Consider the following 22,500-nt stretch of genomic DNA (forward strand, 5'->3'; position numbering starts at 1 on the left):
TGGTTTCTTGACTTTAGGTCCTTGTCAGTGTTCTCGGTCTAAAGAACTACAAAGACTAAGAAGCTACTCGTTGCTATCGAGAACAGGACATCTAAGAGTTAAAAACCGTTTTAATTACCGCAAAAATTACATTTTACGCTCTCAAAAAACATCAGATCAAGTCTAAACCGGCTTTACACATGAATGTGGACTAAAAGGTGAAATGCCAGAAGTTTGTTAAATCAGCTGCAGCAGAGTGTCCTAATAAAGCCCCGGCCCCCCCAGGGCCCCCCCCGGAGCCCCCCCAGGCCCTGTACTGCACATCTGCTGCAGGAAGCCAAACAGAGCTTCTCTTTTATAACTCCAGTTTTATGTTGCCCACATCCAGAAGGGACTAGTTTTATCATGAAAAGGTTGTGTCTCCTGCCTGGTAGCATGTGCTCGCTGCAAAGGTCGGGTCCTGATAACGACGCGGCCGTCCTCACGAACGAGGAAAGGTCTCCCGGGAGAGTTCATAAGTTCCATGTTCACATTTAATTCCAATCTGGACCATCGGGTCACGCCACGAGAGCCAGGTTTCCACGGCAACCAGACAGTCAGGTCCCCCTTTCGGGTCACGGATAATACAGCAGATGGCTCCAGAATTTATGTAATGTCTGATCCGAAACCGTACGATCAATAGTCCGATCGGGTCACGAAGGGAGACGTGCAGCTAATCTGAGCTGTAGACTGATACCCCTTTTCCACCAAACTGGTTCCAGTGCTGGTTCTGGTTCACAACTCGTTCAACTTGGAACCAGCTGAGAACCGGTTTGTTTTTCTACAGCTCGGGTGCTAAGAGGAGCCACGTCATTACGTCGCTGCGTTGATGTGAAAGTTGCAGCAACAACAAGGTATCTGCTCTAATAGGACTTGGTCCATGTAGCACTAGGGCTGGGCGATATGGACCAAAAGTCATATCTCGATATTTTCTAGCTGAATGGCGATACTCGATATATATCGATATTTTTTCTGTGCCATAATTGGGGTTTCCCCCAAAGCATTATAGCATAGCATCTCTGTTAGCATCTCTGTTAGCTTCATCTTTTTCTGAGGCAAACCCTTAAAAAAACAGTCTGTTTTAATACAAAACCTCGTGCCAAATGTCACACAGGTTCCTTTATTCACAGAGGTCTGCACAATATCAAAATGTATAAAACAAATGAAATAAAAATAAACTGCCTGCATATATAGAATAAAAATGCTTCTTGAATAAAATAAAACAAATATTCCTTTCCTGCATAACAATTAAATTAAAATACACTGTGCAATTAATACAATGTAGACAGTAACAGGCAGACTTTTCCACATAGGTTGACAGTTGTGCAAATAACTGTCAATAACTAAATCTCAAATAAAACATTCAAGTCAATTTGTCACAAAATAAGCTATATCAAAATCATTAAAAAAAAAAAAAAATTAAATCGATATAAACAATATTGTTTCGTACCATATTGCGTTTGAAAATATATTGATATATATTAAAATCTCGATATATCGCCCAGCCTTACGTAGCACCTCTGTGGACTACATCGTAGTCGGTTCTTTCTTCTAGCCCAGCAAAGAGTTGGTGCTACCTTGGAACTGGTTCTTCTGACCCGGAGCCAGATCTTTGTCAGTGGAAACAGAAAGCCCGGTTCCAAACTCAGCACTGGCCCAGAACCAGCCCTGGAACCGGTTTGGTATTGATGTAAAGCACTTTGAATTACCTCGTGTTGAATTGTGCTCTACAAATAAACTTGCCTTGGTGGAAAACGGGTAAAAGAACCAGCCTGGAACCAGTTTGGTGGAAAAGGGGGTAAAAGAACCAGCCCTGGAACCTGTTTGGTGGAAAAAGGGGTAAAAGAACCAGCCTGGAACCAGTTTGGTGGAAAAGGGGGTAAAAGAACCAGCCCTGGAACCTGTTTGGTGGAAAAAGGGGTAAAAGAACCAGCCTGGAACCAGTTTGGTGGAAAAAGGGGTAAAAGAACCAGCCCTGGAACCAGTTTGGTGGAAAAGGGGGTAAAAGAACCAGCCCTGAAACCAGTTTGGTGGAAAAAGGGGTAAAACAACCAGCCTGGAACCGGTTTGGTGGAAAAAGGGGTAAAAGAACCAGCCTGGAACCGGTTTGGTGCAAAAGGGGTAAAAGGACCAGCCTGGAACCAGTTTGGTGGAAAAAGGGGTAAAAGAACCAGCCCTGGAACCGGTTTGGTTGGAAAAGGGGTAAAAGAACCAGCCCTGGAACCGGTTTGGTGGAAAAAGGGGTAAAAGAACCAGCCCTGGAACCGGTTTGGTGGAAAAAGGGGTAAAAGAACCAGCCTGGAACCGGTTTGGTGGAAAAAGGGGTAAAAGAACCAGCCCTGGAACCAGTTTGGTGGAAAAAGGGGTAAAAGAACCAGCCTGGAACCAGTTTGGTGGAAAAAGGGGTAAAAGAACCAGCCTGGAACCAGTTTGGTGGAAAAAGGGGTAAAAGAACCAGCCCTGGAACCAGTTTGGTGGAAAAAGGGGTAAAAGAACCAGCCCTGGAACCGGTTTGGTGGAAAAAGGTGTGAATGAGACCCTGCTACACATAGTTTCGTCTGCAGCCTCTGTTTGAACGTGGATCCAAGACAACGTTAGACTTCAGCTCAGGACAATGTTTGGCTGGACGGCAGGAGATCGGCCCTGCAGCCCAGCCGCGCTGCATAAACAACAACCTTTAGCATTCTGCTAAGAATGCTACACTCAACAACCGGCCAACGACTGAAACTTTAACTACGAAGAAAGCAGTTAATTCTGTTTAAATTATCAGAGTTATGTCTTTGGCCGACTGACCTGCTACGGTTAATGTTACGTGAATAAACAACATCTGATCGACTAGCTTTGCTAATCCATTGCTTGTTGGTCTAACTTGGCAGAAAAGCTCTTTTGTTTGGACGCGGCTGCCAGGAACGTTGATCGCTTGAGCTGCAACACCAGTAATTCACACGAACGCCCGAAGACAAAAGAAAAAGCCTCCCACAATCTGAGTTACGGAGGAAAATCTGCTGGAATTCAAATCATACCGCCTCATTCGCTATCCCATGTACGGCTAATTAGGTGTGTTTGGGTGGAGCCAGCCCCCAGTGGCCGGTCCGGGAACTGCAGCTCCACGTGTTGGCTTCAACCCAGAAAATGACCTATTAGTACTTCACTTGTCCCACCTATTTGTCCTTTTTCCAGCGTTGCACTGATCTGTCCAGACAGCGTGCAGCCTACGGTTTAAAAGAGGGCTTTTATTTTGTATGTCTTTGGTATTTTAGTTCATTAAGACCCCAGGAAAGGGCTTTTATTTTGCATTTCTGTGGCATTTCAGTTCAGGAAACTGTTAATAACTTTGATGCGATACCATAAGAGCTCTTTTCACAACCGTTTTTTTTTTTTTAAATCTGCGAGAAACTTTTTTTCCCCCAAAAGAGTAATAAAAAAAAAGCTAATTTTTCAAAGTGCATTCTGGGAAGACGTAAAAGCAGCTCCGCTAATGCAAGTCGCATGACAGGACGATAATGATAACGATGGACCGTATAAAAGGACGAGTCTGAGAGAAAGCCCTTCGGCCCGCGGGCTAATCCTTCCGGATGCTAGTCACGCTACTGTCAGCTTTGTTACGCTAAGCTAGCGTAAATCGAGCCTCAAATCCCACATCTGATCACATGAGCTGCTGGAATTACGTCTGAAACGGCATCATTAGAAAAATCTGCCAAGTCACATCAGAGGTGCATCTTAGGCCTTTTCCACGGTGAGCTAATTACGGGCCGGGAGGCCTGCCAGCGCCGCCAGAAAAGGCCTTTTGTTCCCGGGCTTTTATTTCGTATTTCTGTGGTATTTTAGTTAATTGAGACCCAGGAAATGGCTTTTATTTTGTATTTCTGTGTTGTTGTTTTTTTTCAGTTCATTGAAACCCCAGGAAAGGGCATTTATTTTGTATTTCTGTGGTATTTTAGTTCATTGAGACCCAGGAAAGGGCTTTTATTTTGTATTTCTGTGATATTTTCAGTTCATTGAGACCCAGGAAAGGGCTTTTATTTTATATTTCTGTGTTTTTTTCAGTTCATTGCAGGAAAGGGCTTTTATTTTGTATTTCTGTGGTATTTTAATTCATTGAGACCCAGGAAAGGGCTTTTATTTTATATTTCTGTGTTTTTTTTCAGCTCATTGCAGGAAAGGGCTTTTATTTTATATTTCTGTGTTTTTTTTCAGCTCATTGCAGGAAAGGGCTTTTATTTTGTATTTCTGTGGTATTTTAGTTAATTGCAACCCCAGGAAAGGGCTTTTATTTTGTATTTCTGTGGTATTTCAGTTCATCGAGACCCTAAAAAAAGGGTTTTTTCAGAGTAAGAGACTAGAGGAGTTACCTGCCCCCCCCCATATCCTCACCTTCCCCGAGGACTGGATCCCCTTGATCATGGCCAGGCAGACCATGGACCAGGCGGCCAGCAGGCACAGCGTCATCTTCCAGTTGAGGCCTCCGCCCTCGGAGATGCTGTCGGAGATGTCCAGGGCCTCGCGGTACCAGTAGTAGGTGGTGGCCGAGCTCTTCTCGCACTCGGGCACCACATCTGCGTCAGGACGGGTCAGAACGGGTTAGAATCGGTCAGAACCGGACTTACACAGCTGAGGATGCAATGCAACTCATAAACAAAGTTGGATACAAGCACCCAACCAACCAATTATTTATAGATTCAAATGAGCTTAAATTCAATGAACTGGTGGACTTCAAAACTGCACAGCTTATGTTCAAAATCAACAATAACATGCTGCCAGACTGTATTCAAAATATGTTCAATACACCAAACTGAGATGCTACAGTGGCAGCGGTGGATGTTTGGAATAAATTAGATATAGATTTGAAATTATGTAGAACCTTAACCTTATTTAAAAAAACATTGAAAAGAAGGATGATTTCTTTATATCAAATTAATGAGTGGTGATGCTGTTATGTTGAGTTGGGTATTTATTTAATTAGTGATTTGATTTGATTTTTTAAGGATGAAGGAAACATGTAGACTGCAGCTTTATTTTTAATTTTTTTTATTTCTTGAGGAAATTTTGTCATCCCCATGGAGGCAATTTGTTTTACTGTCAGTCTTTTTTCTTACTTCTTGCTTTCATTTCATTCATTTAATTAATCTTTTTGAGGGTAGGCAAATAATAAGCTTTGCTTCAGCCTACACCTTTTTCGGTCTAGATGGTATTTGTATATTGTAGATGTTTTGTAATGTTTTCTTTGAACAGTGTATTAGTTTTCTTGTTGTCATTTTTATTCTTTTTTTTTAGTGATGTCATGACTGAAATAAACTAAACTAAACTAAAAAAAAAAAAAGATAAGAACCCGTTTCCTGTGTCTCACATGTGCTGGTCTTGTTCTTGACCAGCGGACACTCGTGCCACGGCAGCGGCTGCTGGAAGGACTGGGAGAAGTAGAAGAGGCTCCAGCTGATGATGACATTGTAGTAGAGCGCCACGAAGAAGCAAACCTGGGGGAAAAGAGTCGCGTTAACGTCAGACGTTAGAGGGAAAAGAAAGTCCACTTGGACAAACGTCCTCAGTCCAGAGGAAACCGGTCCATCCCTGAAGATGGAAGTGAATCTTTCATCAACGCTAAATTATTTACAGACCGTTGAAACAAAGGTCTAATTATTCAGGGATGGTGACACAGAGGAGATCATTTGCTGGTTAACTACTGTTTAAGTGCTGGTTAACTGCTGGGTAATAGCTGGTTAACCAGCTGGTTAGCTGCTGGTCAGTTGCTGGTTAACTACTGTTTAAGTGGTGGTCAGCTGCTGGTTAACAGCTAGTTAGCTACTGGTCAGCTGCTGGTTAACAGCTAATCAGTTGCTGGTTAACTGCTAGTTAGCTGCTGGTTAACTGCTGGTTAGCTGCTTGTTAACTGCTGGTTAGCTGCTGGTTAACTGCTGGTTAGCTGCTGGTTAGTTGCTGGTCAGCTGCTGGTTAGCTGCTAGTTAGCTGCTAGTTAGCTGCTGGTTAACTGCTGGTTAGCTGCTGGTTAGTTGCTGGTTAAATACTGGTTAACTGTTGGTTAACTGTTGGTTAACTACTGGTTAACTGCTAGTTAGCTGCTGGTTAACTGCTGGTCAGCTGCTGGTTAGCTGCTAGTTAGCTGCTAGTTAGCTGCTGGTTAACTGCTGGTTAGCTGCTGGTTAGTTGCTGGTTAAATACTGGTTAACTGTTGGTTAACTGTTGGTTAACTACTGGTTAACTGCTAGTTAGCTGCTGGTTAACTGCTGGTCAGCTGCTGGTTAGCTGCTAGTTAGCTGCTGGTTAACTGTTGGTTAGCTGCTAGTTAGCTGCTGGTCAGTTGCTGGTTAACTAATGTTTAAGTGCTGGTTAACTACTGGTTAACGTCTAATTAGCTGCTGGTTAGGTGCTTTTTGGCTAATGGTTAGCTGCTGGTTAGCTGTTTGTCCGTCGCTGGTCAACCGCTGGTTAACTGCTGGTTAGGTACTGGTTAGCTGCTGGTTATCAGCTGGTTAGGTGCTGGTTAGCTGCTGGTTAGCTCCTAGTAAGGTGCTGGTTAACTACTGGTTAACTGTTGGTTAACTACTGGTTAACTGCTAGTTAGCTGCTGGTTAACTGCTGGTCAGCTGCTGGTTAGCTGCTAGTTAGCTGCTAGTTAGCTGCTGGTTAACTGCTGGTTAGCTGCTGGTTAGTTGCTGGTTAAATACTGGTTAACTGTTGGTTAACTGTTGGTTAACTACTGGTTAACTGCTAGTTAGCTGCTGGTTAACTGTTGGTTAGCTGCTAGTTAGCTGCTGGTCAGTTGCTGGTTAACTAATGTTTAAGTGCTGGTTAACTACTGGTTAACGTCTAATTAGCTGCTGGTTAGGTGCTTTTTGGCTAATGGTTAGCTGCTGGTTAGCTGTTTGTCCGTCGCTGGTCAACCGCTGGTTAACTGCTGGTTAGGTACTGGTTAGCTGCTGGTTAGCTCCTAGTAAGGTGCTGGTTAACAGCTGATACGTTGCTGGTTAACTGTTGGTTAACTGCTGGTTATCAGCTGGTTTACTGCTGGTCAGCTACTGGTTAACTGCTGTTTAGCTGGTGGTTAACCGCTGGTCAGTTGCTGGCGATACAACCTTGTAGGTGAGCTACTGATCTGGAGAAAGTTAGGGAAAGACATCAGAGAAACTTCAGCTGCTGCTGTTTTCATGTCCTATTAAAATTATTTTTGTCCTCAGCCTCGTTGCTGACGGTTGTTCCTGGAAAGGAACCCTGAGCAGTTTTTCTACACGACGGTTGTCTCAGGACGTCCCCGGTGCTGAACGTTAAACTGGGCGTCAACTTGAATATTTAAAGAGTATAATATAATCTGAGTCTAGACCTCGAGCACAGTTGCACCACTTATTATCGCTTATAAAACGTATGTTTATGACACAAGACACCAAACTGGCTCCTACTTGTAAATCCACAGCAGCTTCCTCCACTGCATCAGCATGGAGACGGATCACCGCGCCGTCACCCCCCTTTCCTGCCCTGACTGACTCACCACGCAGCTGGCGAAGCCGATGCCCCCCAGCCGGGGGCTGATGTAGTTCCACACCCCGATGCTGCCCCGGCGGATCCGCTGGCCCACCGCCAGCTCCAGGAAGAACAGCGGGATGCCGATCAGGATCAATAGGATCAGGTAGGGCACCAGGTACGCTCCTGTCAATCAAACCCACACAGGAAACAGCGTCAGACCCCTCCCTGGAACTAATAGGCTGCGTCCGAAATTGCATCCTTCCACCCTAATGAGTAGCAAAAACAGTATGTGAGATCTTTTAGTGCGTCCGAAACATTAGTACGTACTCAATAGTAGCTCTATCCATACTCATTCTGGAGAATTTTTTTAGTGTGGATTGATGGACACTAGCCGAACAGAAACTTCCCACAATGCAATGTAGCAGCGTTTGGTTGCTAAGTGATACATATATGTCATAAGTATAATATTAAGTATAATAATATTATTATATTATATTAATATTAGAATATTCGTATATAATAATATTATATAATGTCATCTTGTTTCGGCCAGAATAAACGGGAAAGAGCGGAGCGCTGCTACCGCTGCTGTGACTGGACACTGGTCACTTCCTCCCAACGGCAGGAAGTGACGTGTGGCTCTGAGTAGTACCAGAGACGTTCTATAAATGAGACAGCCCTACGGTTCAGTTTCCTGTATCTGTGTCACGTGGGTTTCCCCACTGCCCCGTCCCTTTAGGAGACTAACAGCAGGTCCTGAGTCTATTGAGTCCTATGGGAAAAGTGAACGTGAGCACAGATTATTACCAATTCCTTCGCCCCATAGTAACCTAAGTAAATATGGGACCCATTTTTCAAAAACCACAAACGTTCTGAACATTCTGACACCAAAATTGCAATTTTCAGACCGACAGATTAGAAGAAAATGAACTTTGTTTGAGACCTGTCTCTGTCTGAGCAACACACTCTCGCGAGATTTGGCTCTCATAGCTAATATAATATAATATAATAATAATACATCACTGCAGAACTGCCAAAGTCGTTTTCCCATCGGATAAAATGAAGTTTAAAACTAAAATAAAACTTGCTTCTTTGCTTAATAATACTGTTATTGTTATTATTTAAAGGAGCATGAGGCTCCTTTTAAGAAATGAGACTCTCTAGCGCCACCCTTCGCCACGACGGCCGTTGGGAGTACTGCAGCCAACAGCGAAGCCGGCACGGGAGAACGCGCATGCAGCGTCATGTGACGTCACATCCGCAGGACAGCGCGGGAAATTCGGCCCCACAATTGCAGCACATTTTGCAGCACACAGCCTGTTCAAGGCAACGGACGGATACACTAGAGGGCTCATTCTTTTTCGTTTGGAAACGCTTCATCTGACATTATTACTAGAAAACTTAAAACGTATACGAATTTTTTTCATAAATCCTGCCTCAAGCTCCTTTAAGTCTTTTTGGAAGAAAGTTGTACTGTATCTAGTGTTGTATGTTCCAAAACGATGTGGGGAGAGGGGCGACCACGCCCACTTAGGAGACCGGAAGTGTATACCATTTCATACCATTGGCACTAACGGTAATGCGCTATCTTCTGTATAGAGTATCTTTGGTAGTACGTCCGAATTAATGCACACTACTGATATTTACTCAAAAGTGTGCCGAACTTAAGTATACTTTTTGAGTATATACTGTTTAGTATGGCATTTCGGACGCACTGATAGTCTAGGGCAGGGGTCTTCAACCTTTTTTAGCCCAGGAACCCCTTGGATGAGAGAAAAACAGAGCAGGGACCCCCGCTTGTAATTCTTATTTATTCCCTTTTTTTTAATGTGTGTGTAAAGTTTTAAACCTGGCTTAGAATAACACCGTGTCCTAACTGCCTGCGAGCGTCCGACTATCGCGTCGCACTGCGTGACATTGGACGCTCTCTGTCCACACTGAATCTGTTATTATGCAGTTCTGTTATTAATTGTTGTTCAACTCTAACAGGCCATACTATTGTGCTGAACTTGCTAACTACCCTCCCTCAACGGTTTAACAGTAGCTAGAGTACATTAACAGAAGCTAACGGAATTAACGTCTGCTCAGCATCCTGACAAAACACACAAAAATAATGGTCAGAAACTTCCATCTCTCTGTCCATCTCCCTCCAGCAGCTGCCACTTTATTGAGGTTTTTGTAGTGAAATGAGGAGGAATCATAGATATAACTTCTCATTTCAACTAACTGGATCAGCCGTTCCTCATCGGTGACCGTTTCATCCTACAGCGCTTTCAACCGGCTTTCAACGCGAGCGACAGGAAGAAAATAGAAGCAGGGCGTCCGACAAATGATCAGCTCAAAACGGCGTGTCGCTGCGTTGCGCTGCGCAGCGTTACGTTGCTCGCGGCCAGTTAGGACAGTCCAATAGAAAATAAAGCAATGGCATTGATTTTGTCGCTGACGCTCACTCGCATCACATGCAGTTAGGACACGGTGTAACTCTGCCGGTCGGAGCTTCCGCCATTTTTTCGTAGCGGTGTATCGCGTCATTCAGGCAGCCAATCAGCACAAAGCCTCATTATCATAGCCCCGCCCACTCAGAATCCTGCATAGATAATGAGGTTAGAGAATGGGAAGATAAAGACATGGCCCAGAGGCTGAATTTCTAATTTATTTAGCAAAAACAATCAAAAGCTTGTTTTTAAGACATTCAAGGCCTGTTTAAAATAGGTATTAGATGCCATAATAGGTCCCCTTTAATGTGTCAAGTTTTAAGCTTGGCTTATAATAACTTTTGAATGTGTTTTATTCTGCTTATATTACCTTATTAACCAATTCCTGACTGGATTATTAGCTACATGTGTTTACGGTTGATGAAACTTTGGCCTCGTCAGACGCGGAAGGAGTAACGTTAGGCCAAGCTGTAACGTTACAATCTCGAGCTTTAAGCTTCGTTATTGTCACAAATTTATCCATCAGGTCGAACTAGCGTTAAATATGAAATAGCCAAGTCAATTTCGCAAACAAATTTTCTTTTCTTTAATAGCTAGCTAGCTCGTTTTTCCGCTCTAAAGTTGAGATTAGTCACATGACTCACGTCATTGTTCAGTTATTGTCAAAAGTAGATTATTATCGCCTGTCAATCATATATATATACATATATATATATATATATATATATATATATATATATATATATATATATATATATATATATATACATACATACATACATACATATATATATATATATATATATATATATATATACATATATATACATATATATATAAATACACGTATATACATATATGTACCATATATGAACCAACCACAACAATGATTTTTATTATCTATAGGGTCTCCTATTAGTGAAATTGGATGTTGTGGTTTTTGATTTTTGGGGGGAAAATTAGTTTTTTTGGCTCGTCTTTATAAACTACTCCAAACCCTGAAAAGGGGCCAAATTGGGCCAATTGGTTCGAATAGGGGAAAAGTGAGGAAAAAAAGCCCATAACTTGAGAATGCTCACTCTTTTCTGCATCAAACCTGCTGAGGTATGAACCAGGTGTCTGTCCACCATCATCAAACTGTCAGAAAATAATTTACCTGAGAAAATAGTGAAATATAGCACTGTAATCATACCTTTAGTTTAGGCGGAAATTGCACTTTTTTGGTAATAACAACATATAGGACTCCTTCACTTTTCTCTCATTTATCAGAAAAACATAAATCCCTATAAAATATACTATTACTTAGTTGTCTTGAATGCTATTGAATAACCAGTGGTTTTATGGAGATATCTGGTACAGTTCTCTTGAAAATGAGATTTCTTTAGACACAGCCCCTCTCTGAAACAGTCAAATTAAGTCATTCTGAATGGAGGATTAGTGGCATAATAGCCTATAAGTTAAGTATGATTGTAATCATATTTGGAGAGGGGAATGCCAGGTGGCTGAACTACATCACCAGATAGTCAGAATTTGATTATATATATTATGTCATCAGAGGGGGGCGGGGTTTCCTTAGCCCCGCCCAGATCCGGCCCCCGTGGGAGGGACAATACCCAGGAAACACGTCTATACGTCCAGATGTTGTTTCAAGCGGCTTCCAGACATGTTCTAATATTAAACATCTATTTGTGGTTAGTTCTCAGTCCTCAGTTCTCTCTGGTGGAACCAGCTTTGATATCAGTCGACATCAAACCCCCCGCTGGTCTCATTGTGTTTGAAAACTCCCAACAGCTTCCTCCCAGATACTTTGATATCACATCAATACAACCAGAAGCTTTATGTCCCCCCCCCCCTTCATTTATACAGTAGCCACAGCCTGTTTAACCCACCGGGACGTCACCTGTACGTCTCTGAGAGGGGTTTCTGCAGTACTTTGAAGCCCGGACACAAGTCATGGCCCTATTGTACCCCTTTTCCACCAAACCGGTTCCAGGATCTGGTTCTGGTTCTGGTTCTGGGCTAGTGCTGAATTTGGAAACAGGTTTTCTGTTTCCACTGACAAAGAACTGACTCCGGACCAGAAGAACCGGTTCCAAGGTAGCACTAACTCTTTACTGGTCTAGAGCAGGACTCGGCAACCCGTGGCTCTTTAGCGCCGCCCTAGTGGCTCTTGGAGCTTTTTCAGAAATGTTTGACCTTTTTTTTTCCTTTTTTTCTTCTTTTTTTCCTTTTTTCTTCTTTTTTTCCTTTTTTGCTCGTTTTCTTCCCTTTTCCTTTCCTCTTTAATCTTGACATTTCGACTTTTTTCTCGAAATTTCTACTTTTTTATCAACATTCCGACTTTTTTCTTGACTTTTTTCTCGAGATTATACTTCAACATTAATCCCGCCATTTCGACTTTTTTCTCGACATTTCGACTTTTTTCTCGAAATTTTGACTTTTTTCTCGACATTTCGACTTTTCTCTCAACATTTCGACTTTTTTCTCGAAATTTTGACTTTTTTCTCGACATTTCAACTTTTCTCTCAACATTTCGACCTTTTCTCAACATTTCAACTTTTTTCTTGACATTTCGACTTTTTTCTCAACATTTCGACTGTGCATAATGTGCATAATGAAAAAAAAATCTCCCCCTAGTTCTAACTAATATAGAAACATGCAGCATGTGTTGTCTTCATTCTAAGGCTTATACAAGACTTTTCATTTTTTGCGGCTCCAGACATATTTGTTTTTTGTGTTTTTGGTCCAATACGGCTCTTTCAACATTTTGGGTTGCCGACCCCTGGTCTAGAGGAAAGAACGGAGGGGGCGGAGTTATTAAAACCAACGGCAATAGCAAAACTGGGAAACAGAGACATTTTCAAATAAGGCCACGTTTACACATAGCCGGGTATTTACAAAAACTGATATTTCCCCCTCTACGTTTTGAAAAATACCATCATTTACCCACATTAATACGCTGTTAAGGTGCTATGAGCAGCCAAACCTACAGGGGGCAGTGTAACGAGAAGCATAAAGTTATGCTAGCCAATCAGAATCCAGGAAAAAAACATCAACAAATTACACAAGTAACTTCCAGTTACTTCCAAGATGAACGAGAGTCTTTCGTTTGGAGTGACAGAGAAGTGGAGTTACTTTTGAGTGTGACTTTAGAATATAAAACAGGTAAAATACAAGAAAATATTGACGGTGGCCAAACAAATTGTAAACGCAGGTCGCACTCATGACGCTGGTGACGTTTCTGTTGCATAATGTGACGTTCTGAAGCCTAAATGTCCGTTTCTCTCCGTTTACAAGCAAACGTGAAGACAGATTTAGCAAATCTCCACTTTGGCCAGAGTTTTCAGAAATTATTGTTTTTGGTGACTTTGAGCTTCGTTTTGGTGTGAAAACGCATGAAAACACCACCGTTTTTGCTACGTGTAAATGGGGCCTAAGAATGAATCTGGATGCAGCAAAGCATCATGGGTCTGAGGAGGAGACGACCTGTCTTTTAGAGATGTGTCCACGGAGGAGCTACGTGGACCAAGTCCTGTTAGAGCAGATACCTGGTTGTTGCTGCAACTTTCACGCAAACGCAGCGACGTAACTGACGTTTGCAACGATGTAATGACGTGACTCCACTTAGCACCCGAGCTGTGGAAAAACAAACCGGTTCTTAGCTGGTTCTAGGTTGAACGAGTTGTGAATCGGAACCAGCACTGGAACCAGTTTGGTGGAAAAGGGGTATTGGACCCGGGACGCCATAGCTACTGAATAAGACTGCCAGAGCTCCATTAGCTCCTTATTCACAGTTCAGATCTCAAAATTACCAACAATGCAAAGTGCAAAGCAGCAAAGGTGATGACAGCTAACTGTTAGCCGCGCTAGCTGCCAATCAAAAGCCCTTAAATAGACATCAATATTTGACTTTATTTCATTTTACTAGAACACGTAACCCAACTGTTATGCTACTGATGTTAAAGTACTTTTACTATTTATAACAGTTTCTCTACTGACCACTAGGGTCCAGATCCAGACCTGCAGGTCCTCTACAGACCACTAGGGTCCAGATCCAGACCTGCAGGTCCTCTACAGACCACTAGGGTCCAGATCCAGACCTGCAGGTCCTCTACAGACCACTAGGGTCCAGATCCAGACCTGCAGGTCCTCTACAGACCACTAGGGTCCAGATCCAGACCTGCAGGTCCTCTACAGACCACTAGGGTCCAGATCTATCAGTTAGCTTGTCTCCATTGACCTTGGTGTTCAAATGTTAAATTTTATAGCAGAAATAAACATATTTATTGTCTTGGTCTCCATGGTAACGGTACTGAATGTGTTTTTGTCCGTATCTGTTAAAATTACATAAAACTAGAAAAAAGGTTTCTTTACTAACAGAGTGAAACTATTCATGTTTTGAGGACAATACATGTCGTTGTGCCGGACGACTAAAGCGGGACGGAAATGTTCAAACGCTGCTTTGATGTGGATCAGCTGAAAGAGCCAGGACTCCTAGTTCCAGTTCTACTAGTCCTGGTTTCAGTTCTACTAGTCCTGGTTTCAGATCTACTAGTCCTGGTTTCAGGTCTACTAGTCCTGGTTTCAGTTCTACTAGTCCTGGTTTCAGTTCTACTAGTCCTGGTTTCAGTTCTACTAGTCCTGGTTCCAGTTCTACTAGTCCTGGTTCCAGTTCTACTAGTCCTGGTTCCAGATCTACTAGTCCTGGTTTCAGGTCTACTAGTCCTGGTTTCAGTTCTACTAGTCCTGGTTTCAGTTCTACTAGTTCTGGTTTCAGGTCTACTAGTCCTGGTTTCAGGTCTACTAGTCCTGGTTCCAGTTCTACTAGTCCTGGTTTCAGCTCTACTAGTCCTGGTTTCAGTTCTACTAGTCCTGGTTCCAGTTCTACTAGTCCTGGTTTCAGCTTAACTAGTCTTGGTTTCAGTTCTACTAGTCCTGGTTTCAGCTCTACTAGTCCTGGTTTCAGCTCTACTAGTCCTGGTTTCAGATCTACTAGTCCTGGTTTCAGTTCTTTAGTCCTGGTTTCAGTTCTACTAGTCCTGGTTTCAGTTTTACTAGTCCTGGTTTCAGTTCTACTAGTCCTGGTTTCAGGTTTACTAGTCCTGGTTTCAGTTCTACTAGTCCTGGTTTCAGTTCTACTAGTCCTGGTTTCAGTAACTAGTCCTGGTTCCAGTTCTACTAGTCCTGGTTTCACTTCTACTAGTCCTGGTTTCAGTTCTACTAGTCCTGGTTTCAGTTCTACTAGTCCTGGTTTTGGCTCTACTAGTCCTGGTTTCAGTTCTACTAGTCCTGGTTTCAGGTTTACTAGTCCTGGTTTCAGTTCTACTAGTCCTGGTTTCAGTTCTACTAGTCCTGGTTTCAGTAACTAGTCCTGGTTCCAGTTCTACTAGTCCTGGTTTCAGGTTTACTAGTCCTGGTTTCAGCTCTACTAGTCCTGGTTTCAGTTCTACTAGTCCTGGTTTCAGGTTTACTAGTCCTGGGTTTAGTTTCTACTAGTCCTGGTTTCATCTCTACTAGTCCTGGTTTCAGTTCTACTAGTCCTGGTTTCAGTAACTAGTCCTGGTTTCACTTCTACTAGTCCTGGTTTCAGTTCTACTAGTCCTGGTTTCAGCTCTACTAGTCCTGGTTTCAGCTTAACTAGTCTTGGTTTCAGTTCTACTAGTCCTGGTTTCAGTTCTACTAGTCCTGGTTTCAGTTCTACTAGTCCTGGTTTCAGCTTAACTAGTCTTGGTTTCAGTTCTACTAGTCCTGGTTTCAGTTCTACTAGTCCTGGTTTCAGGTTTACTAGTCCTGGTTTCAGCTCTACTAGTCCTGGTTTCAGGTTTACTAGTCCTGGTTTCAGTTCTACTAGTCCTGGTTTCAGCTTAACTAGTCTTGGTTTCAGTTCTACTAGTCCTGGTTTCAGTTCTACTAGTCCTGGTTTCAGCTTAACTAGTCTTGGTTTCAGTTCTACTAGTCCTGGTTTCAGTTCTACTAGTCCTGGTTTCAGTTCTACTAGTCCTGGTTCCAGTTCTACTAGTCCTGGTTTCAGTTCTACTAGTCCTGGTTTCAGTTCTACTAGTCCTGGTTTCAGTTCTACTAGTCCTGGTTTCAGTTCTACTAGTCCTGGTTTCAGTTCTACTAGTCCTGGTTTCAGCTCTACTAGTCCTGGTTTCCTTTCTACTAGTCCTGGTTTCAGGTTTACTAGTCCTGGTTTCAGGTTTACTAGCCCTGGTTTCAGTTCTGCTAGTCTTGGTTTCAGTTCTGCTAGTCCTGGTTTCAGTTCTACTAGTCCTGGTTTCAGATCTACTAGTCCTGGTTTCAGTTCTACTAGTCCTGGTTTCCTTTCTACTAGTCCTGGTTTCAGGTTTACTAGTCCTGGTTTCAGGTTTACTAGCCCTGGTTTCAGGTTTACTAGCCCTGGTTTTAGTTCTGCTAGTCCTGGTTTCAGTTCTACTAGTCCTGGTTTCAGTTCTACTAGTCCTGGTTTCAGCCTGTCATAAACCCTATCGATGACATCACAGAGTTGATGTCTAACCTGCTTCGCTCCTTCAGGGACTTATTTACTTCCATGAATCCCGTTGAGACCTTTCCTCCGACAGCAGACTCTCTCTCCGGGCCGGCAGACCCGTCTGAGACGGTCTCCTTTAATCAGCTTTAGCTAATCCCCCCGTGGGAAGCGCGGCACCTTATCACCTTCCTGGAAAACACACCTGAAGGTTTTATCCAGTTGATGCGGCGGGTCGTTATCAACGCCGTCGAGGCTCAGAGGTTCCAACATGCCGTTGGTTATAAAAGATAATCAGTTAACGCACTTTTATCATGTGCATCAGCTGAGGTCGCAGCTGTCAATCAAATTCACCTCAACCTGCATGAGGTCGGGACTTTACTGTCCATCTTTACTGTCCGAACCAACTCTTCACCAGTAGTTCTGCAGCCATCTGTCTTGTTTCACAAAGGAGCATCCAAGAGTCATCATATAACCCCCCCACCAAGTCAGGGTCGCCTCGGTACGTTCTGTACCGGTGGATAGGGCTGGGCGATATATCGAGATTTTAATATATATCGATATATTTTCAAACGCGATATGGTACGAGACAATATCGTTTATATCGATTTAAATTTTTTTTCTTTTTTTATGATTTTGATATAGCTTATTTTGTGACAAATTGACTTGAATGTTTTATTTGAGATTTGCACAAATGTTTTGTTATTTGCACAACTGTCAACCTCAGTGGAAAAGTCTGCCTGTTACTGTCTACATTGTATTAATTGCACAGTGTATTTTAATTTAATTGTTATGCAGGAAAGGGATATTTGTTTTATTTTATTCAAGAAGCATTTTTATTCTATATATGCAGCCAGTTTATTTTTATTTCATTTTTTTTATACATTTTGATATTGTGCAGACCTCTGTTAATAAAGGTACCTGTGTGACATTTGGCACGAGGCTTTGTATTAAAACTTTTAAGGGTTTGCCTCAGAAAAAAATGAAGCTAACAGAGATGCTATGCTATAATGCTTTGGGGGAAACCCCAATTATGGCACAGAAAAAATATCGATACATATCGAGTATCGCCATTTAGCTAGAAAATATCGAGATATGACTTTTGGTACCGGCATCATATAACCCCCCCCCCCCACGCCAAGTCAGGGTCGGCTCGGTACGTTCTGTACTGGGGGATATGGCTGCAAAGATACCAGCATCATTACAAGTCTTGAGGAATCTGTTGTTAAAAATATTGAATTTAAGAGTCTATGAAGGGTTAAGAAGTGTTTTTTTTTTATTTATATCTCAGTTTCAGACCCAGTCACGACGACCTCGTGCCCGCGTGGTATTTCTGTTGCGTAACGAGCAACAGAAATACCGAGTAAATCCCCCACCAAACATTCCTGACACCCGAAACAGACGGACAAAGAGGAAAAAAAAAGAAAAAAGTGCACAACCGTCAAACAAAGAACAAAGAATTAGGAGCGAATCGTATTCAGCAAACGTAAGAAGAACTTTTTTTGTCCTCGTCCTGCACAACTGGGGCGCAGAAAAGGTGGGGGGGGGGTAAAGGAGACGGATTATAGGGGCCCATGATTGAAGGGGGCCCAGAGAGACCCCCAACGATGATTAAATAGTACAGAAAAAGTATTAAGTTCTGCTTCAATGATGAGAAGTCATATATGACGAGTTTGTATTTGGATGGTCTTTTGGGGTTTTTTCACTGATATTTTTTTCTCTCCACTGATTATATTTTTTCTTAAATATTTTTTATATTGCTAGTTTTTTATGGAACAGTTTATTTCCTATTTAAGAATCAGTGTTGCAGCAAATAAATTAATCAAAATGAATTCCTATTATTAGTATTCAGAGTGCTCAGTTCCTCCTCTACTGCCATCAGACTGTACAACAAGGCCTGCTCTCAGTAGCCAGTGGACTATAAGATGTGCAATAATATCACATGTCCAATAATATATATAAGATGTGCAATATCTGTCAATCTACCTCACAACACTCCACCTGCTTTTCTGCACTGTTTAACTGTATATACTGTTCATATCCTGTTTATACATATTTTATACGTATCTTTTTGTATTTTTTATATATTTTTTATTTCTGACTTTTCGGCCTTTCTACCCCTCCCCTATATGTGTGTACTGCTGACGACAAATAAGTTTCCCCACTGAGGGAGAAAATAAAGGATATCTTATCTTATCTTATCTTACTGTACAACCGTCATGTTGTTCTTCTTTCACAAATATGGTAATAATACTCAAAAATACTACTAAGTACCTTTCGTCAACGAAAATTATGACTAAATATCGTAAATATCGTCGTCAACGAACCTTTATCACCTGAGGAAAACGAGACGCGACGCAACGAAAATGCTGGTCATGTGACGATAACGATAATTAAATATATAATGCAATATCGTCGACGAATAAAAACGAGACTAAAATGTAGATTACAAAATAAAAACTCTGCTAAAATGTATCTTCATTTTCATCGACCAAAACGAGACGAAATGTTCTAACAAAGATCCTTAATGTCCATGTTTAAGTAGTTTAGTCTTTAAACCAGTTTAGTCTTTGGTTTAGATCTTTGGATCCACTTTCCTACATAGACTTGGAAAAGAAAACCCAATGTGTCGTGGAAAAAGAAAAAGACGGGGAGGAATGTGGAAAATGCGGCACTTTCCTTTTCGCGGTAAGTGGCGTGAAAAAATCAGATGATACGCTGACGATGTGATGATGTACATGTCGACGTACATCAACGTAGGACGAGCTGTGATCATGAACCGGATCTAGAAATAACCCGCAATGTCAAGTATGAAGAGTTCCACAATTTTACTGGATTATTATGGGATGTTTCCAAACGATTTACTGGATTACTGGATTTACTGAAACTCTGGGACACTAAATGCAGGATATGAAAGTGAAACTCTTCCTGTTTAACATGCAGAAAGAATCATTGCTCTGTTTTATTTGGTTGTAATTGTACATTTTCACAATCGATATGCTAACTCACCGCCGCCGTTCTTCTGGCACAGGTAGGGGAAGCGCCACACGTTGCCCAGGCCTACGGAGAAGCCCACCTGGGCCAGGATGTACTGCAGCTTGCTGTTCCAGGCCGGCCGCTCCTCCTCCTCGCCGTCCGAGCCCCCGCCCTCCTCTGCGTCGTCGCTAACCTTGGCTCCGCCCCCATTGCCGTCGACGATCAGCGAGCTCTTCTTGAAGGAATCGTCGCAGGCGTCTTCGTTGGAAAGCAGGTCCCGTACGGACTCCGTGACATCGTCGTCAAGCTCTCTCTTGACGGCCTTGCTGTTTTTGGGCATTTGATAGATCAAGCGGGGGGCGTGGGGGGGGGCTGGAAGGGGGCGGGGCCTGCGTCTCGGAGAAAAGTCACTTTTTGTCGGGGGGGAAAGTTGTGCAAAAGATGCAGGTCTGAGGCGTTCGGGTTCAGGTTTCCGTGTGGTTTTATACAGTTTTTAGGAGTTGAGTAAAGGCGAAGGGGGTTATTTCCTCATTATCACCAAATATCTGCAGAGAAAAACAAAGAAAAGTTGCAGAAAGTACACAGCAAATAGAGGGTCTGCATTGACGTCACTTCCCCACTGGACCAGCCCCCTTACTCGCACTGAGTGGCAAAACATCAGCAAAAATGGCTGTAACTAGTGGAGAAGACGGGATAATAGCCGATTATTGGCTTAAATTAAAGGCAGTTGGACTTGACAGTGACCCGTACAGTTACCCCAAGAACCAGTGGTCCATGGACATCAATATTTGGCCACGAATCCAGTTTACTGATATTTATATGTACTTAATTTCTACGCCGGGGAAATACACGAAGCAAAGCTTGAAGGCTTACAAAAGTCTTGACGCTTGGTCCTACTTCAAGGCAGGATTTGTTGGTGAAATTAAAGTGATGAGGACACCGAACTTTATGATTTGACCGTTTAACGTTAGCTACCCAAAAATCCAACATTACCTGAGACAAAATGGGAACTGCAAATCCACGTTTCGGTGTCTGGAATCAAGTTGTTTCTGCGAATTGCAGCGATCCATTTGTCTCTCTTAAGCTTATTTTTCGTCAGTCTGTAAAACAATAACTCCGATTTCTTGCTAAATCTATGAGTACAGTCGATCGCACAACAGCTCTTTCACATTTTAGATGTTTTCTAGTTGCTCAAACTGAAAGTTTACACTGCCACTCAGTCTTTCTGCCACTCAGTGGGAGTTATGGTTCTGCGTCAAAACGACGTCGTGCCTATGGCATGTGGTATGCGTCGACGCGTTCCACACGCCGTCTCTGACGTGCACTTCCCGAAAATTGTAACTACGCGTCGAGGCGACGCAGACAAAACGCAGACGAGAGGGCTGTGATTGGTTTGCTTGGAAGCAACGCATTTCCGGTTTGAAGCAGTCTTGAACTTTCAGCGCTCTTTTCTTCGTGTATGTGTGATTTTTTTTGTTTTGGTTTTTTGCACAATAGTTGTCCTTATCTCTTTGGTTCACTGTGACCGGAAAAAGTCGGATAAACCATTCAGGAAAAGATTGCGAATTAGCGGTCACGGGGGGTACTGCACCGCGGCGAAATGGAGTGACGGAGAAGTCCGAAGGGTTCTCGACGGCGTCACGGCGACGGCGTGTGCACTGCGTCGATTTGACGCAGAACCTTAACTCAAGCTTAACGCGCTGTGAATTCGCATCTGTGACGTCATGCGCATTCCCTCCCGGACATCGTTTTTCTCCCGTCAGAAACGCTAAAATCGCAGTTACAAATCTTTCAGAACTGAGCACCACCCTGCTCCTCTTTAGGAAACTACATTTCATTTCCCATTTTTAGAGATATTTACATGAAGTATTCACTTTTTTGGCAGAAATGCCTTCTCTCTGGTTACATCCCTCCATCTCTCTGATTTGTTGTTCCGAGTTTGTTCCCGTTGTCGCCGCTAACCTCGCGAGAACCAGCCAGTGACAGTTCAGTTTGGAGAGACACAGGAATGCTGTTTAAAAATGATTATATTGTAAAACGGGACATTTACGAGAAAAAGACGTAGCTGGTACCCCTGGTACCCCTCTCGTTCACATACACCTTTTCCACCAAACCGGTTCCAGGGCTGGTTCTGGTTCTGGTTCTGATTCTGGGCCAGTGCTGAGTTTGGAACTGGACTTTCTGTTTCCACTGACAAAGAACTGGCTCCGGTCCAGAAGAACCGGTTCCAAGGTAGCACCGACTCTTTGCTGGGCTAGAGGAGAGAACCGCTTACGTAAGCAGAGGGGGTGGAGTTATTCAGACCAACGGCAACAGCAAGACTGGGAGACGGAGACATTTTCAAATAAGAATGAATCTGGATGCAGCAAAGCATCATGGGAGGAGGAGGAGACAACCTGTCTTTTAGAGATGTGTCCACGGAGGAGCTACATGGACTAGGGATGGACGGTATGGACTAAAAAATGTATCACGATAATTTCTGGCATTTATCCCGATAACGATAGAAATTACGATAAAAAAAATACCAATTCAACTCCACCTTTGTAACTATAAATCTATTTCACTCTCAGATCCGCCATGTTTGTTACACAAAAACGTCATCAACGGGTATTTATCCTTTTTTCTTTCTTTCTTTCTTTCTTTCTTTCTTTCTTTCTTTCTTTCTTTCTTTCTTTCTTTCTTTCTTTCTTTCTTTCTTTCTTTCTTTCTTTCTTTCAGGTTCATTTCCTTCCTTCCTTCCTTCCTTCCTTCCTTTCTTCCTTCTTTTTTCCCTTCCTTCCTTCTTTCCTCCTGCTCTCTCCTTCCTTCTTCCCTTCCTCTTTTCTCCCTCCCTCCCTCCCTCCCTCCCTCCCTCCCTTCCTTCCTTCCTTCCTTCCTTCCTTCCTTCCTTCCTTCCTTCCTTCCTTCCTTCCTTCCTTCCTTCCTTCCTTCCTTCCTTCCTTCCTTCCTTCCTTCCTTCCTTCCTTCCTTCCTTCACGTACGTTGTGCGTGGATTTAACGCAGAACCATAAATCAGCTTTACACAAAACCTCATCAAGGGGAATTTATCGTTTTTACCGTGAGATGACAAATTCATACCGTGGGGAATTTTTTTGACGGTATATCGTG

General features: G+C 42.8%; 1 protein-coding gene across 1 annotated transcript in view; it reads right to left on the reverse strand.

The window, feature by feature from the left end:
* Positions 1 to 22,500, reverse strand: part of LOC133443717 (sodium-dependent neutral amino acid transporter B(0)AT2-like) — a 45,118-nt gene that overhangs the window by 19,234 nt on the left and 3,384 nt on the right. The window contains exons 2-5 of the mRNA XM_061720894.1: positions 19,426 to 19,937; positions 7,520 to 7,677; positions 5,366 to 5,492; positions 4,393 to 4,574 (exon numbers count right to left, since the gene is read on the reverse strand). Of these exons, the coding sequence (XP_061576878.1) occupies positions 4,393 to 4,574; positions 5,366 to 5,492; positions 7,520 to 7,677; positions 19,426 to 19,732 (774 nt within the window). The 5' untranslated portion in view covers positions 19,733 to 19,937. The remainder of the gene's footprint in view (positions 1 to 4,392; positions 4,575 to 5,365; positions 5,493 to 7,519; positions 7,678 to 19,425; positions 19,938 to 22,500) is intronic.

This window comes from Cololabis saira, chromosome 5, assembly GCF_033807715.1.
Source record: "Cololabis saira isolate AMF1-May2022 chromosome 5, fColSai1.1, whole genome shotgun sequence".
Classification (NCBI taxonomy): domain Eukaryota; kingdom Metazoa; phylum Chordata; class Actinopteri; order Beloniformes; family Belonidae; genus Cololabis; species Cololabis saira.